The sequence below is a fragment of the Polyodon spathula genome, chromosome 13 (assembly GCF_017654505.1).
Source record: "Polyodon spathula isolate WHYD16114869_AA chromosome 13, ASM1765450v1, whole genome shotgun sequence".
Classification (NCBI taxonomy): domain Eukaryota; kingdom Metazoa; phylum Chordata; class Actinopteri; order Acipenseriformes; family Polyodontidae; genus Polyodon; species Polyodon spathula.
The window spans coordinates 34183839-34199728 of record NC_054546.1 but is presented as its reverse complement, the minus strand read 5'-3'; the positions used below and the strand labels follow the sequence as shown (position 1 = coordinate 34199728).

Below are 15890 nucleotides of genomic sequence, written 5' to 3'. Positions count from 1 at the left end.
GGCTGAGCTGGGATTTGAAGCATGGAGCTTCTGGTTACAAGCCTGTTTCTTTAACCACTGGACCACTGCCTCTTGGTTCATCACACGTATATGTGTTGTTTTTCACCCCCGAATGGTGTCATCTGTTTTATATCTGAAGCCAACAGTACTGCACAATTGAGAGAGGGGTGGGGTCCATATCTATTTTGTAAATGCGTAGGATCCCAAAAGAAGTCTTTGAGCTGTTTTTGGATCACTCTACTTGCTGATTTAGATCTGATTATTTTCATCTTGTAAGGATTTGGAGTTATGAAGCTGAACAACGACATCAAGGCGGAGTCCAGTAAAGTTATTACAGCATGAAGCCACAATGCTTTGGGAAGTTCTCACGGTTCAATTTTGATCAATGCCTGGAAACCTGTTATCTCATAGTAGCTGTTTTGTCTTGACTATGCTCATGCGCGGGGTACCTGAGGACAAGAGTTAAAAATAACAAAGAGATTCAGGCTAATGGGTGGCCTGACTGCTAAAAATAAAATAAATAAATCACAAAACAAAACTACATTGTTTTATTTTTTCATTTAATCAAAATAATAAAACCAACAAAAGCAAAAAAATGTGAAGGAAATTGGATTTGTTTAAATAATGTCTTATAGATTAATTTAGACCCCTATACCACCCTACATAAAGAAAGTTAAGTAATTCATTTTACAAGATGAAAAGTTGATTCTAGTAACTACTGCCTCTCACACATGTCAGATCTGAAAAAAATGAAAGCAGATTTATTAGAAAGTCAAATATCAGAACCAGATATTTGTTGAGATCACAACTATTGTAAAATTTCAGATGAAACCTGGCCGGTCATCTAAATATTAAAATGCCATTACTGTAAAAGTAATAACCTCAGACACATAATAGCTTTGTCAGGTTAGAGTTGAAAAGGGCATCTCCATTTGCGCATAAACAGATCAAGTTGTATTTTGTCCTGGACTCGAATTCATGTGCTGGTTACAGCTTGTTGTTGGCAGGGTTGTATTCTCCCTGGACCCCTGCTGGTTGGTTCTTGGATCAATGGTTTTAATGACAAAGTCAGAGATGGCGACTGGAAAGTAGTTGTAAATGAAGGGGATGGCCCAGGCTCCTCTCCCTGGAGTGTAGAGGTGCCTCGGGCTGTTAGCCATCAGTGCATGATGAATATCATCCAGGACAGGCTGAAGATCCTTAGAACACCCAGAGGGCATCTTTGGGAGAATGCTGTGCAATAAATAGATGCATTGCTCACTATAGTCTTCTTTAACATCTGGACAGAGTTGGGAAAGGATTTGCTCCTGGCGGTAGTTCCATTGTTCTTCTGTGCCGTAAATACCTGGTGGACATTTAAAATGCCGGTGAATGTTCAGACTGGAGCAATATTTATTGATTTAATTAAGGCTTTTGAACTAGTGGATCATAGAATTCTGCTAGTAAAACGTGTTAGAATAACTGTGTTAAATTGATCAGAAGTTTATTTATGAAATAAAGAATGTAATCCCTTAAACAAGTAGTACTTAAAGATTCCATTTTGGACCAAAAATGTGTTACAAAATGTCTTGAATTAATTGAACATTTCACATAAAAAAAGTTGCCAGAGCAGCTAAACCAAACCAGTTGTACATCATTACTATGGAACTACAGAAATGCAAAGGCAACCTAAATCAGCTGGATGCTGATACCCAAGTAGAACTTACTGTACAGTACATAACACACATACTGAGCCCTGATTTCATTTTTAACATGGTGGGACTGTCATAACCACAGACTTATACTGAAATTACTGAACCTTGTCTCAATTAAAAATGGTTTGCAAAAGTGTACAAAAAGTAATATTTTTTTCACCCACATTTCATTCTTGTTACTGTTAATTCTTATTTTATTTCATTTTTTTTTGTTATCACATCCTTGAAACATATTTTTCAAGAACTCAACTTGAAAATTTGCAAATTTTATGTCTCACCTTACACTTTCCCTGTTGACAGCTGAGGTGGGATTAGAATTGTGCAATTTCATACACCCTATTTACCTTTCGGGTCAAAACAGAAAATACAGTGTGGTTCATTCCCTCTGTCCAAAGCAGGAACTGGTCATATCAATGTAACTCTTAATAACGATACATACTTGTTTGGAAACCTCCAGGCTGTACTGTGACCACTGTCACACCCCACTTGGAAAGTTCTTGTCTCATCACACTAGAAAACCTGTTAAGTGCTGCTTTTGAAGCACCATAGGCTGCAAAACCAGGAATTGGGACTTCCCCTGAAAACAGAAATCATTCTTTTTTTTTTTAGTGCTTTTAGGAATTTGTATGCATGTTTGGTATACTGTAGCTGTGTTCATTTTGTAAGTCATATTTTACACCTATCTGCTAAATGGCTATATTTGTGAACTAGATGTTTCACTTCAATGCACCTGTCATTCACACCCATTGGGATTCCAAATCTTGTTATGTGATAAAACATTACTACGAGTTTAGATGAACTGGCATCAATTGACAGCATAGCAACAGCAGCCTCTGTATGTGCCTGCATTGGTTACAATCTGCAGTGACAAAAGCACAAGTACAATAAGTCTAATTCTTGGGCAAGTTATGTCTACTTGTATACTGTAATGTTAGACTGTATTCCTTTTAAACCATATGTATTTGCACATGCTTCAACACCTTTAAAGTATTTACCCGCTGTATACCCTCTCCCCCTTGCGCCATTTTCATATTATATTAGGATTCCACCAGGCTATGTCATGCTGTTTTTACTGAATGGAGATTAGGCAAGAAGATAACAATTACTCCTAGGATGGATGGTGTACTTCTTCCTTACCTGCCATACTGGAGACATTAACCAGTCGGCCTTTGGCCTGTCGTAGCAATGGCAGAAATGTGTGTGAAAGTTTCACGGCTCCAAAAAAGTTGACAGCCATGCAGTTCTTGTAGATACTCATAGGAAGAATCTCTCCATCAGCTATGTATTCCAGGATACCAGCATTGTTTACTATACCCCACAGTCCTTTGAGGAGAAACACACTATTACAGTAGTTATAAGTTACTGTACAAACTCTTGTCGAAGATGACCAATAACAATAATTTAGCGATACGCCTGCCACAAGTCGGTTATTTACTAAGCATTTTATGTCAGAGCTGCCGACGGGCCCCTCCATGGAATGGCATCCTCGGTCCTAATACCGAGGGATAAGTAGTCACGTTCTCTTTTGCTTCACACAATCAGATAGATAAGATAGGTATAACTAATCTCTCCAGTTGTGTGATTGATTCTGGAAGTCGGCTTGCCACTTTCCCAGAATCGGAAGACTGAGCTTGAAATGCTGCGCAACTGCGCTCTGTTTAAAAAAAATAAATAAATAAAAAATAATTCTTGGCGACTGTAGTCTGCTTTCCCTAACCTACAACATCTGTTTTCTGTTTTTTCCTCTGCTTTTTTCAGCTTAAATAATAAATAAAAATAATTGAGAGAAAAGAGAGTTGTTTTTCTACCCTCAGTACCTCAGTGCCTTTGGTGCTCCAGAGCCTCTTTGCCTTGATGCTTTGGCGTACTTGGTGCTTAAATGTTCCTTGCATCAATACCCTCGTGCCTCATTGCTTCGGCACCCTCAGTGTTTAGGTACCCTTAGTGCCCAGACTATCTGTACATCGGTGCTTTGCCCTTGCACGTCCTGCGGAGGGATGCTTTCCCCACAGGACAAACAGCTCAGATCGTGACAAAACATCTAGCGATCTCAGAGGCCAAAAGCAAATTAATACCAGTGCAAAGTATGGTTTACTTGGGTCGCCAGCTCTATTCCCTTAAAATGCAAGCCTATCTGTTGGACGACAGTGGCCACAATTCACAGCTGTCTAACCCTGTTTCAACAGGGATTCACAGTACAATTGGTGTTCCGGGAACTATTGGGTCTGATGGCTGCAGCTTCATCAGCCACCCAGCTAGGGTTACTCTACATGCACCCGATTCAAGCTCAATGCCTTCTGGCTACACCCCAAACATGATAGACACTTGTCAGCTGACTGTGTCTCGTGTATACTGTGAAGCCCTGCACTGGTGGAGGCAAGCCTCTCACCTGCGCAAAAGCATAAGGATGAGAGTGATCCACAGCCATCAGGTGATGACAACAGACGCATCCAACTCCGGTTGGGGAGCAGTCTGGACAGGCAGAAAAGTCTACGTGTACTGGTCGGGTTACTGGACATCTCTGTACACAAATGCGTGGAACTGCGAGTGGTTCACCTCAATCTCCAGCATTTCCTCCCAGTGCTCTCCAGCGTAGACATGTCGTTATCCGCACAGACAATATGTCTGTAGTAGCATATGTCAACCACCAGGGAGGACTTCGGTCCCCGGGGTTGCACGGTATAGCATTTTGGCTATTGACATGGGCAAAAAGGAACCTTCTATCCCTCCGGCTGTGCATCTCCCTGGAGTGGTGAATTGGGTCGGCGGACCTCCTCCCAAAGGAGGAACCTCACCCGTCAGAATGGCAACTTCACCCTCAGGTGGTAGAGCGCATTTGGGAACAGTTAGGGAGGACCCGAGTCGATCTCTTTGGCACGGCAGAGACGACTCAATGCCCCCTATGGTTCTCCCTCCACCACTGCGGTGGTCCATTAGGCATCGACACCCTAGCACACAAGTGGCCCAGGACACTCTTGTATGCATTCCCACCAATACCGCTGCTCCTGGCATTCCTAGAGAAAGTTCAGTGACAATGGGCAACAGTTCTCCTGGTGACCCTGGAGAATCTGGTTTGCAACCTTTGCCAGCTTCTGCATGGCCAGCCTTGGGAGATCCCGTTGTGCATGAATCTCCTCAGTCAGGCGAGAGGCACTCACTGGTACCCAGAACCAGGCAGACTCCAACTGTGGGTCTGGCCCCTTTATGGGACCGTCTCGCCTTGGGGCACTCAGATGCAGTTGTCAGAGCCCCCTCCACAAGGTCGTTGGATGCCTATAAGTGGAGGTATTTACAAAATTGGTGTATGGCCAGAGGTCATGACCCCATTTATTGCCCTATGGCAATCTCCTTACAGTTTCTGCAAGACTTGCTAGAGGAGGGTAGATCCCCTCTACACTGAAAGTGTACCTAGCAGCCATATCTGCATGCCATGTCCCAATAGACTTGGTATCCAACAAGGTGTCGTTACGCACAAACCCCGCTTTCCTCCCTAAGGTGGTGATGGCTTTCCACTTGAATCAAATCAGTTGAACTAGAGGCTTTCCATCCACCTTCTTTTTCTTCGGAGGAGATCGGAAAGTGAATTCCCTCTGCCTGGTTTGGGCATTGAGTGATTATGAAGATAGGACGAGAGCACTGTGTCAGTCTGACCAGCTCTTCGTCTGTCATGGTGAAAGGACCCTGGTAAAGCCCTCTCGAAACTGTGACTGTTCCACTGGATTGTGGACACAGTTTCCGCTGCATATACTAATGCCGGCCTACCCCCACCTGGGTGTGGCTATGTCATGGGCCTCTTTAGAGGTGCCTCATTGACCGATATTTGTACTGCAGCTAGCTGTGCTATTCTGCTTACATTCACCAGGTTCTACCGACTCAATGTGATTGATCCCTCTATGCCTTCATTAGGCACAAGGGTCCTTGAGGTTGCACGCTCACACCAAAGATTAGTTTGGTGGTAGTGAGACATCCCTCATTTGTTGTCCGCTCACACTCCCTCGCGAGGACTTTGATATACTTTCCCAAAAGTATTGTTGTTGGTCGTCTTCGAACTTGAAAGGGAACGATAGGTTACGGATGTAATCCCGGTTCCCTGACAGAGAAGACGACCAACAAACCTTGCGAGGTCGCATCATTCACGTTTGTGGGTTCAATGCAAAAGACAGCGTGATCTCCATGGAGTGACTATTTATTCCCTCGGTAGGCAGGACTGAGGACGTCACTCTATGGAGGGGCCTATCGGCAGCTCTGACATAAAATGCTCAGTAAATACCTCACCTTTGGCAGGCATATCCCAAAAGTATTGTTGTTGGTCGTCTTATATTTCAGGGAACTGAAACTTATTTATTGTACAAATATTATCAATCAATTGACAGCATGTTAATTTTCCAAACTAAAATAAAATATAAAGAGGTTTCCTGAATCATGGAACCCATGTTTTTGGACAAGTCTTGAGGAATCTGTAGTTCAAATCTACACCTAGGTTTATTTTCTGTAAGTCAAATACTAGGGTAAGGTGTCCCAAATATTTAAAGGAGGAAGATCATTATTAGATACCAGTACTGTGAGAAAGCACAGGGAGCTTAATAACATATAAATCTGCATCTGCGATATAAATGTTTCCCATTGTAAAAGCAAAGCAAATTGTAATAAACAATTGCGAAGCCCAGAGAGCTTTTTTTAAAAAAAATAGGGCAAACCACTGTAAACTACAGTAAGTTAAATCATAAAAGGAGCTGGCAAAGTTAACTCCAAACAATCCTTCAAGCACAGACTAGAACCCAGGACACGATTGTAGCTCAGTTGGCATGCTAGATATTGATGTTTTCATGGTCTACCATACGGTTTTCATTTGCAAAACAGAAGTACTTGTTATCTTTATAGACATATGTCCTCACGTTGTGTACATTACTGCATGTGACAGCACACTCTGATCGTACACAAGCTGATATTACAAAATATACCCTGATAAAAACAAGCTTTACTGGAATATCCTAGAACAAGATGTGACTTGCACCCTTGAACCAGCCTGCACAGTACCTGTTTCTTCAATGTGTAATTTAACTTGATAATAGGCTTGCTCAATCTGTGCAGTGTCAGTCACATCTATCTGGAGGACAATAAGCCTCTCTGAACCGCTTCTCTTCAGTTCTTCAGAACCCAGGCCCTGTGCATTCAAAACCCCGGCAAACACAGTAAAGCCCAGCTTATGAAGATGTTTCGCCAAGGCATGACCGAATCCAGAATCACAACCTGTTAAATGATGGGAAAGCTTAGTATTTAATATAATCTCTGAATTTGTTATGGCCTGCATTGGGTCTTTTATATTAGGTATATATAAAAACAGAAGACCCTGTATTTCCATTAAACCTCCATTTATTTCTAGTTTTTTTAAAATACAGAAAGTGGATTAACAAAGTTACATTAAGTGAAATACACCTCTCGTTTTAATATCTGCATTTTACTGAAAAAAAATCTGAACGACAGAGAAAGGAAGAGGTACCTGCTTTTAAAGACAACTTGCAAAAGAGAAAATAGGGACACTGCTCAACAGACAGCTTGCTCGTTGAATAAACAAATCTGCTATTTAAATGCACTGAAGATCTTTTGGAAACAACTCGAATCTAATTAATAAAAGTTATGAAGTGCAACATAAAAGAATCACTTTATATGAATGTGAAAGTCATTAATAACCCACTCAAACGAATATATCTTCCTTCTCTAGAGCTACTAAAATAGATGATGTTACATTCCCCCATATGCTCAAAGACACACACCTACTGTGATATTGCTAACCATCTCCAAATTACTTCACAATCAAGAATTAACCACTTACCTATAAACAATTAGCACACTGTACTTAAAATGCTATGCAAAACATAACTTAAAAACATGTGAAATGTGACATAAAAAATATGTTTGGGGTAAAATTGTAAGACTTCTTGTATGATGCCTCAGATTTCAATTACGGTAAAAAGACCAAAGGCCCAGCCAAAAACAATATTTAGCTACTGTATTTAAAACACAACTGAAAGTGGCCCAGCTGAAGTTTTTCAGAAATCTTCTGGTGATATCCAATTATAAAAGAAGTATGGAACTTTTAGATAAAGAGTGTATTACTCAGTTGCTAAACTAGACACTATGTACATTTCTGTTCTTTAGCAGTTAGCTATGATATATGAAAGCATTTAAGGTGGATGCTCCAATTAAACTGTGCACAGTAGCATATGGAAATGTATGCAGTTGTTTAGGAGATTTTGTTATATTTGACCTAGCTATGACAATGTGAATTCAATGTCCTTAAAAAACATTTTTACACTGAATGTATTCATATTTGTTAAAACAGAATGTGTGTTTTCAGTTGGGTCAGTCAGTATGTATTTAAAGATTAAACAGAACATCTTACCTGTAATCAGTACTGCTTTGTTGCCAACTAAAAGGAGTTTCTCAGACCTGGCCAGCACGAAGTGGGAGATTAGGTAACCGAAGGAGAGCAGGAGAAGCCCAGAGTAACCTGGGAGTTTAATAAAACACAGAGGCACACCTACAAACACCAGAAACAGGCTGAAAACCCACGAGAGACCCAGCTTCAAGCCACCCCTTATGACTTGTAATATCACAGCCGCTGTATAGAGTGCTGTCACTGCTCCATAAAGCACAGAGGCACTATCCATTCTGAGGAGAGGCAGGTGAGGTCACACTTCCTGATCAACAGTTGTTAATTAATTGCATATGTTCTTCACTGTGGTTGTGCTCCACTTTATAAGAAAGTGACTATATAAACCACACCCTCCTCCATAGTATCTTCCTATCATTGGTTTTATCCTTGTCCATTGGAATGCAGGTTTACTTTAAAACTTGGGCAAAGGAACTGTTTGTTTAGTGTGTTCCAATAACAACATGTAAGGCATTGTGGCAAAGCGTAAGCCCTGCACATGGGGGAAATATGTAGTTTATTGTATGTTTTTTTGTTAATTGTTAACATATTGATTTAATTGTTTAGTTGCTGTGGCGCTCCGCCGGGGACAATAACCTGTCTGCGTGGAGCAGCAGCTGAAAGCGGCACCTTTTGATTTATAGTTTGTTGTACTGTGTTTTATTTTGCATTTTTGTAGTTTGCTGTATTAGTCCTCTGTGTGTTACCATCGCTGGTAACGTCACATGACCACCTTTATTTTACTTTCGTTTGTTGTTTGTTTGTTAATAAAACCTGTACCGGCATTTCAACATCAACACGTCTGTCTCTGTGTGCTTGAACAGCGGCGACCCACATGCGTGACACAAGGAAGACCCTGACACATGCATGATTTTAGTTCCTTAAAGTGGGTTCTTACTGTCATTTAATCCAATTGGCTATAGCTTTCAAATGTTCAGTTTTGAAAGAAACAGGATATCACAAGCCAGTATTTTAATTTTAAAACATGACATTACTACACTAGGTGAAAGGATGTTCTCAGTTCCAGGAAATGTGTTCCTTTTGCACTTCCTGTGCCATTTCACACCTCAGCAGTCCTGGTGGTCATCTGACTGGATGCATTGAACTTCAGGGATTTAGTTGGTTCAATTAAATAATTTATAACAATGAGCAGGAGTGGAAGGGCCAACTTCGGACACCCCTGATGTGAAGGGTAGAGATTACCCAAGTAGGAAAGTGAATTTAAGGTGTTAAAAGATATGGGTTAATATTATAGTTCAAATGTTCTGTTCTGAAACAAAACAAAAACAAAAGAAGATCAAAAGTTAGCAATGCCTAGTAACCAACTCCCTAAAAATAAATTTACAAGATCTAGACGGTGATATATTGTGCCATTTTTTCATCTCATGAATGTCAATCACAGAACATTCTGTAGGAAACAGGGTGGACAATCCTGAAGCAGACTAAAAATAAGATGCAATTATGCAGTAAAATATCCTGAAAAATAAGTTTATTTTTTATTGTATAACAAAAACAAAGATAGAATTAGGTGTTCTTGCTGGGCAGTATACTTTATAAATTATACATTATTGAATCTTTAAACACCATAATAAAAGCAGTATTGTTTGTAGCCACTTGGATGAGATCAAACACATCACAGGGGCGGCCCAACTCAGAGTTAGCATTTTGTTTCCATTGGTGTCTCCAATTAAAACATTATGAGTGTTTACAGGCTGCTTGAAATGATAGATATGCCCGACACACTCTCACTCACAAACAGATTAGATCTGGAGAATCACGTATCCAATTGCCATGAAACTTGTTACGAGCATTATTTAGCTTGAGTTGTTGAGAATATCTTGGTATACAGAGGTGTCTGTATGTCACACTAACATTTTTGAACAGCCTATATCTGGTCTATGATAGCCTTATTACATTGTGATTAAATATTTAATTACCCATTCTTATTCGATACTATTCTGTACACAATTAATATAGTCATAGTCAACGTTTCATCATACCAATAGCTCGAATTTAGAATGTACAGCTGTGGTGGAGGATGTAAGTTAGTGACATAGAGCTTATTCAGACAATACTAGCATTGTCAGATAACTTATTATGAAAACATTTTGGTGTATACCACAATATACTAAATTACTGCCAACCTATTTTCTATAATTCATAGAATTATAGAAAATTCTATCACATATTTTTCTTAGTATTTTGCCCACCCCTGTCGGTTTCTCTGTTGTGCATAAAGTGTTGATTAATTTTTTCAAATCCTTTTAACCCTTATATTTGCAATGAGGTGCATGAAATAGGATTTAACATTTACAGAAAGATTGGATCTGGTCATCATCATCCAAATTGTTAGTTTCTAATGATACTTGAGTCACTATCAAATGTATTTTAAAAGAAATGGTTTTGAAAGTCTTCAACTAAGGCAAGTGCACCTCAAACATGCGTCTCAATCAGTTTAAACAAAACCATCACCCAGGAAACAATTGCGTAAAACTTAATGTTTAATATTAATAATGTACAATTAAAAAAAGAAACCAGGAGCTATCAAAATGCAAAAAATTCAGCTGAATAGGTGAAAACAGTATACATAAAAAAAAAAAACAAACAAACAACAAATCATTTATACCTAACAATGCTAAAGGGGTTTAGGTTTGGCGTGTGCAGAACTATTCCATTCAGGAGATCAATCTTGTTAAACACAGAAAAAAAACAAGTTATCACTTTAAACCAAGCTATAGTCTTTAAGAATGGATTAGACCTGTTCTGTGAACAGCAACGCCTGCACTCTAACATTTATTTGCATAAAGATTAGAAGGGACTGAGTGAGACAACTAGATGTTACATTTAAAGTCCTATGGGAGAAGAAGCACACACAAGAATATAACAGCTGGTTGAGACAGTTACGGCATTAACATGACTTTGTATAGTGTTCAACCATGAGAACAAAGCCTGAAGGAGTTCTAAAAGCACTGTATGCTACAGCTTTCATTCTAAATGAATTGGGGGGGAAAACACATTGGGATAGTTTTTTTTCTTTTTTTTAAAGAGCATAAAAACATGACCACAAGCTGCCACAATTAGTTGATTAACAGATATTTGACATCATTTTCAGAACGGACACGGTCGTCTCTTCTGCTGATCAGCCTTGAAATAATGCATTTTCAATGGCACAAGCTGAATTCCATTTCAGGTTTGTCGAGCAAACTGGAACATTAGCTACATTTGCAGTAGCTGAGTGTTTGTAAAAGTGACATTTTAAAGTCAAACGAGGAATGTTTAGATTTTATTTCTTGGTCTTTGTACATGAGGAGTATTGATTGGAAACAATTGCCAAAACAAGCTGTGCCTGTTTCATGCAAAGTTTAAACTTTGGCCTGACTCTTACTTAACTTTTCATGCTTCTCTCCACACGTACCTTCCAAGTCTCTGCATAAGAAATCTTTGTTGCAAATTTTTTTTTTTTTTTTTTTTACACTTTTTTGCAATCATTTAAGTTTCAAACCACTATAGGAATATACTAAAGCCTTCACTCTAGACATGGAAAAACATAATAAAATTAGAAGCATTCTTAAAACGTGTAGAATAAGTTTGGGTTTATATATATATATATATGTGAAATGTGAAAATGCACAAAAGCACCATAAAAATGTATTTTTTTTTCTAGTTGGTTATCTTTTTTTTTTTTTTGGGGGGGGGTATTACAACACTTCTATCATATACAAACAGTTCACTTGAAATGACAGGCAAATCTCAGAAACATACACAAGCTATTGTTTTGCCGCAGGTGGACAAGAGTGTTTTTCACAAGAGACCTGGGATTGTCATGGTGAGGAAATGCAGTATCTTAAAGTTAATAGGAAGCAGCGGGCCTACGAATTACACAAACACACAACACACACACACATATATATATATATATATATATATATATATATATATATATATATATATATATATATATATATATATTCATCTATCTCAAAGTTAGAATCTACTAATTATAACCACCGGATACCAGCAAAACATCCAAAAAGTGCTTCTAAAGGCCACTTGCTAGTGAAAATCTGCTCTTCTCCACACATGCACATCTACTGTATCGAACTGATCACTCAAGTCATTTGGCTGGAATTGCTTCTAAAACACAAGTTGTTTAATTTCAGTTCAGCCTGGTATAGTAATATTAGAATTATTTTCAGATGCTGCCAAATGTCAAGCAAAAGAACAGAGTTAAACCTTCTTCCAATCTGAAGCGGCAGGTTTTCCAGATTCATGTGGGTTATACACACAGGCTCAGAAACAACAATGATCTTTTTTAAACAGAGCTGCAATTCTGCACCCAGGTCTCGGACACATCCCTTATGAAGAAGTAGCATGAAAATAACAGGTTTGAAAGCACAGTATTTTCAGACTGCTAAAAACCCATTTAATTATTTATTTGTATTATTATATTTGCCCCACCTTCTTATACAATGGCCCCCGTCTATTAGTTGACCTTCCAGAACCAGTTATAAAGTGTGTGGCAGAGCAAAGCTCTGCCCTTTTTAAATTGCCAGGGATGTGGTTAATTTCCCCTACCTGCCTGGGTTTATTGTGTTCAGGTGGCTGGGGTTGATTAGTTGATTGGGTTAATTAACGATCAATCAGTGCCCAGCCACCTGACATAACAAGAGGCCTCTACTTCTCATTTGGGAGGAGGGAGCTGAGGAAGCAGGTTGGTGTTTGTATTTTTGAAATTTTGCTAAATCCAGTGAAGGCATTGCCCAGCCTGGAAACCTTTATTTGTGTTTAAATCCCTTTATAATTGCACTTTATTTTGTATTATTTATAATAAAATTAGTATTTTTTTTGAACTGCAGACTGTCTCTGGGCCTCTATCCACTCGCCAGCCTGCCACAAGGTGATATGTTTGTGCCTCATGTGCCCCATAATGACATTCCATTACCACTTTCTCCTTATAAGGCTCAACACAAACAGCATGGTCTTGTAAATGGTTCCCAAATCTATCATTATAAAAAGGGGGCGCATTAATTAGAACACAAGTTTCAAAAACAGCACAGCCACCTCATAACAGTATGTTTGTGACATGATAGATGTTTGAAGCCATGGTTTCACAATGCTCACTCACTCCATGTATGATGACATAACGTTTTGTGCATTCTTGGTATTCAATTATTTTACTCAGCAATATCATTTGGACTGTACAAACTGAACACTGGAACAGAATGGTAAAAAGGGAACAGCAGAGAGAATGAGCAGCATAGAGAGACTGCAGGATGAAAGGGTAATAAACGCAACACAAGTTCAAAATTCAACAGATGTGAAAGATTCACCTGAATTTCTGTAGGTGATAAATATTGTGTCCCATTGTTCACACTACTGTACAGCGAGATCCTCCATGCATATTTTCTGTTGAAAAGTTCTGTTGAGTCATTTGTTTTTGTAACAGTTTTTTTTTTTTTTTTTTAATGGTTTTTTCATATAAATAAATTTATTATATAAGAAATATTTAAAAGAAATATCAAAACATACCCGGCTGATCAAACAACGCTATAATTTATATATATATATATATATATATATATATATATATATATATATATATATATATATATATATATAAATATATATATAAAAATAATCAAATCAGACATTTTAAAAAATGGTTAAAACAAGAAAAATACATATACATGAAACTCTCCTAACCAAAGAATTCAAGAGAAAATAACCACATAAAATGGCATGCTCTCCTTTGACGGGCAATATAACAGATGTGGTCTGAGATCTCCTTAGCACAGCAATACAGGAGACATGTGTGGTCCCTTGTGCTGACCAGTTAACAGTGGAACTACCCATCTCACACATCCAAAAAAGCATTGAACAAGGAGGGAGACACAAGAAAGAATAGGGGACTAAAAAAACAGAATCAAAAGTATAAAATGTGCCAACATCATTGACACTTTTTGCTATGTGTATGTGTGTGTGTATATATATATATATATGTGTGTGTGTGTGTGTTTTTTTAAAGGCTATCACGGGGACCTTGATAAACTGTTGGCAGCGAAGACCTTGTTCAATGTGTTTAGCGCAGATTAACACCAAGCTGCATCAAAAAAAATCACTTTCAATAAGAATCTTCAGAATTTGCTTATTTACTGTCACAAAAACAGGGCAATAAAACAAAAAGTGGCAGTTGGGGATCGGTTGCACTTCTCTCTAAGGTGCGCTCACCTTTCCTGAGGACTAAAAAAATACATATTTAAAAAGAAAGCTGTAACACCCATTTAACTTTGTATTTATTAAGAAAATCCTGACGTTTAAGGAATTCCTAATATCATCAGAGCAACAATAAAGTCCAAATAAGTAATGAAGAATCCAGCTGGTTTTTGAAAGCTGTATGTCTGTGCAACATATTGTAATAATAATAATAATAATAATAATAATAATAATAATAACCCCCCCCCCCCCTCCTAACCCCCGCAGGGGGGAGTACCCCTCATGTGTTCCCTGTGACTAGCATGTAACTCAACCCACTCCACAAAGGGACAACAGGACGCTCCCCACACATACAAAAAAAGACAGAGAGCTCCATAGATACAATGGGAATTTTAGACATCTGTTAGAGCCAGACCAATGGCACACTGTAGTCCTGCGAGGGGTGTGTGGGTAAATACATCAGCATGGTGCGTCGCAGTGGGTGTTTGGATGTGTGGACGTTCAAGACTTGTCTAGGTATTTCTGTGTGGGATGCAAGCCTGCTTTATTGTTAGTGACCAAAAGGAAAGCAGTGATGTAAAAGGAAACTTCACGTTTAAAGGGCCAGGGCCAGCATCTCAGAAGATCTTCCCCTTCTTCTTGTTCTTTTCCATTGTTCTGGAGAGAAAGTAAAGAAATGTATCTGGTCAGACAGCAGCTCTTTCATTCTGTAGACAGATGGGTTCAGACCTCCTTGTACACGGTTACTCAGGGTGCATAGATTTTGCGGTACATTTGATTTTACTAGTTCACAGATATGCCAGGATAAGAAAGCATGTGCTACAGAGCAATGGAACAACAGCACTCCATGTCCAAAGTTGGTCATGTGACCAACAACGTGCCCAGCACCTCCACACAATACAAGCTGTTGACCCCATTACTCATGGCCTACAGTTGCTACAAATTATTTTGCTCTATGATACATGTTTGACAAGCAGATCTTAGCCTGTTTAAAAAGACACTGAGGAGCAACAATGGAAAAAAAAAAAACATGTCTATTTATTTGTAATTGGTAAATTGCATAATGAATGTTTTTAGGTTTAAAAATCAACAATAAACACTAATGCCACCCCCGATTATCTGACATGATAAAACTGTTTACTCTGTTTTTGCCAATAAAAATCTGAAAAAAGTCACCTGTTTCGTTGCACATCTTTGTATAACCCTCTGTGAAGCACGCACCTCATATGATGTGTAAAACATGTGCCCTTGCTAACTCTAGACCCTAGCTGATGCTAGATATCACACCAAGACGATATCTGAACTTGGGATATCCTGTCCTTGACGCTCTCGTTTCACTGGAAGTGTTTTTGGCAGGAGACCCTTACTTTGAGGCATCGAGTTTCTGTTGCTCCAGGATGCGTTGCTGGGCCTCCCAGGACACCTTCTCCTCCTCATACTGCTTGCGTTTTTCCTCCAGTTCCTTGTACTGAGCATCCAGGTTCTTCTTCATCTGCTCGTGCCGGCGCTCCAGCTGAGGGAGGAGAGCACAGCGAAGGGGCATCAGAGAC

At 39.0% G+C, this 15890-nt stretch overlaps 2 protein-coding genes across 4 annotated transcripts in view; both read right to left on the bottom strand.

Annotated features, from left to right (window-relative positions):
* Positions 1 to 739: 739 nt before the first annotated feature.
* On the bottom strand, positions 740 to 8439 carry LOC121325469 (estradiol 17-beta-dehydrogenase 2-like). 3 transcript variants are annotated; one of them, XR_005951342.1, is made up of 6 exons: positions 8098 to 8439; positions 6732 to 6944; positions 2832 to 3017; positions 2134 to 2271; positions 1973 to 2038; positions 1259 to 1345 (listed from the first exon to the last, which is right to left on the bottom strand). XR_005951342.1 is itself a non-coding variant. In XM_041267963.1 (5 exons), the coding sequence occupies exons 1-5, from the start codon at positions 8363 to 8365 to the stop codon at positions 948 to 950; spliced, it is 1203 nt and encodes a 400-aa protein (XP_041123897.1). In that variant the 5' UTR covers positions 8366 to 8436; the 3' UTR covers positions 740 to 947. The 3 variants fall into 3 exon arrangements, 2 of the variants coding, with proteins under 2 accessions (XP_041123897.1, XP_041123898.1); XM_041267963.1 differs by lacking the exon at positions 1973 to 2038 and having other exon boundaries at positions 740 to 1345; positions 8098 to 8436; XM_041267964.1 differs by lacking the exons at positions 1973 to 2038; positions 6732 to 6944 and having other exon boundaries at positions 740 to 1345; positions 8098 to 8436.
* A 6261-nt stretch (positions 8440 to 14700) lies between these two features.
* Positions 14701 to 15890, bottom strand: part of LOC121326075 (septin-7-like) — a 37991-nt gene continuing 36801 nt past the window's right edge. The window contains exons 12-13 of the mRNA XM_041269227.1: positions 15708 to 15853; positions 14701 to 14997 (exon numbers count right to left, since the gene is read on the bottom strand). Coding sequence (XP_041125161.1) covers positions 14958 to 14997; positions 15708 to 15853 — 186 coding nt within the window. The 3' untranslated portion in view covers positions 14701 to 14957. The remainder of the gene's footprint in view (positions 14998 to 15707; positions 15854 to 15890) is intronic.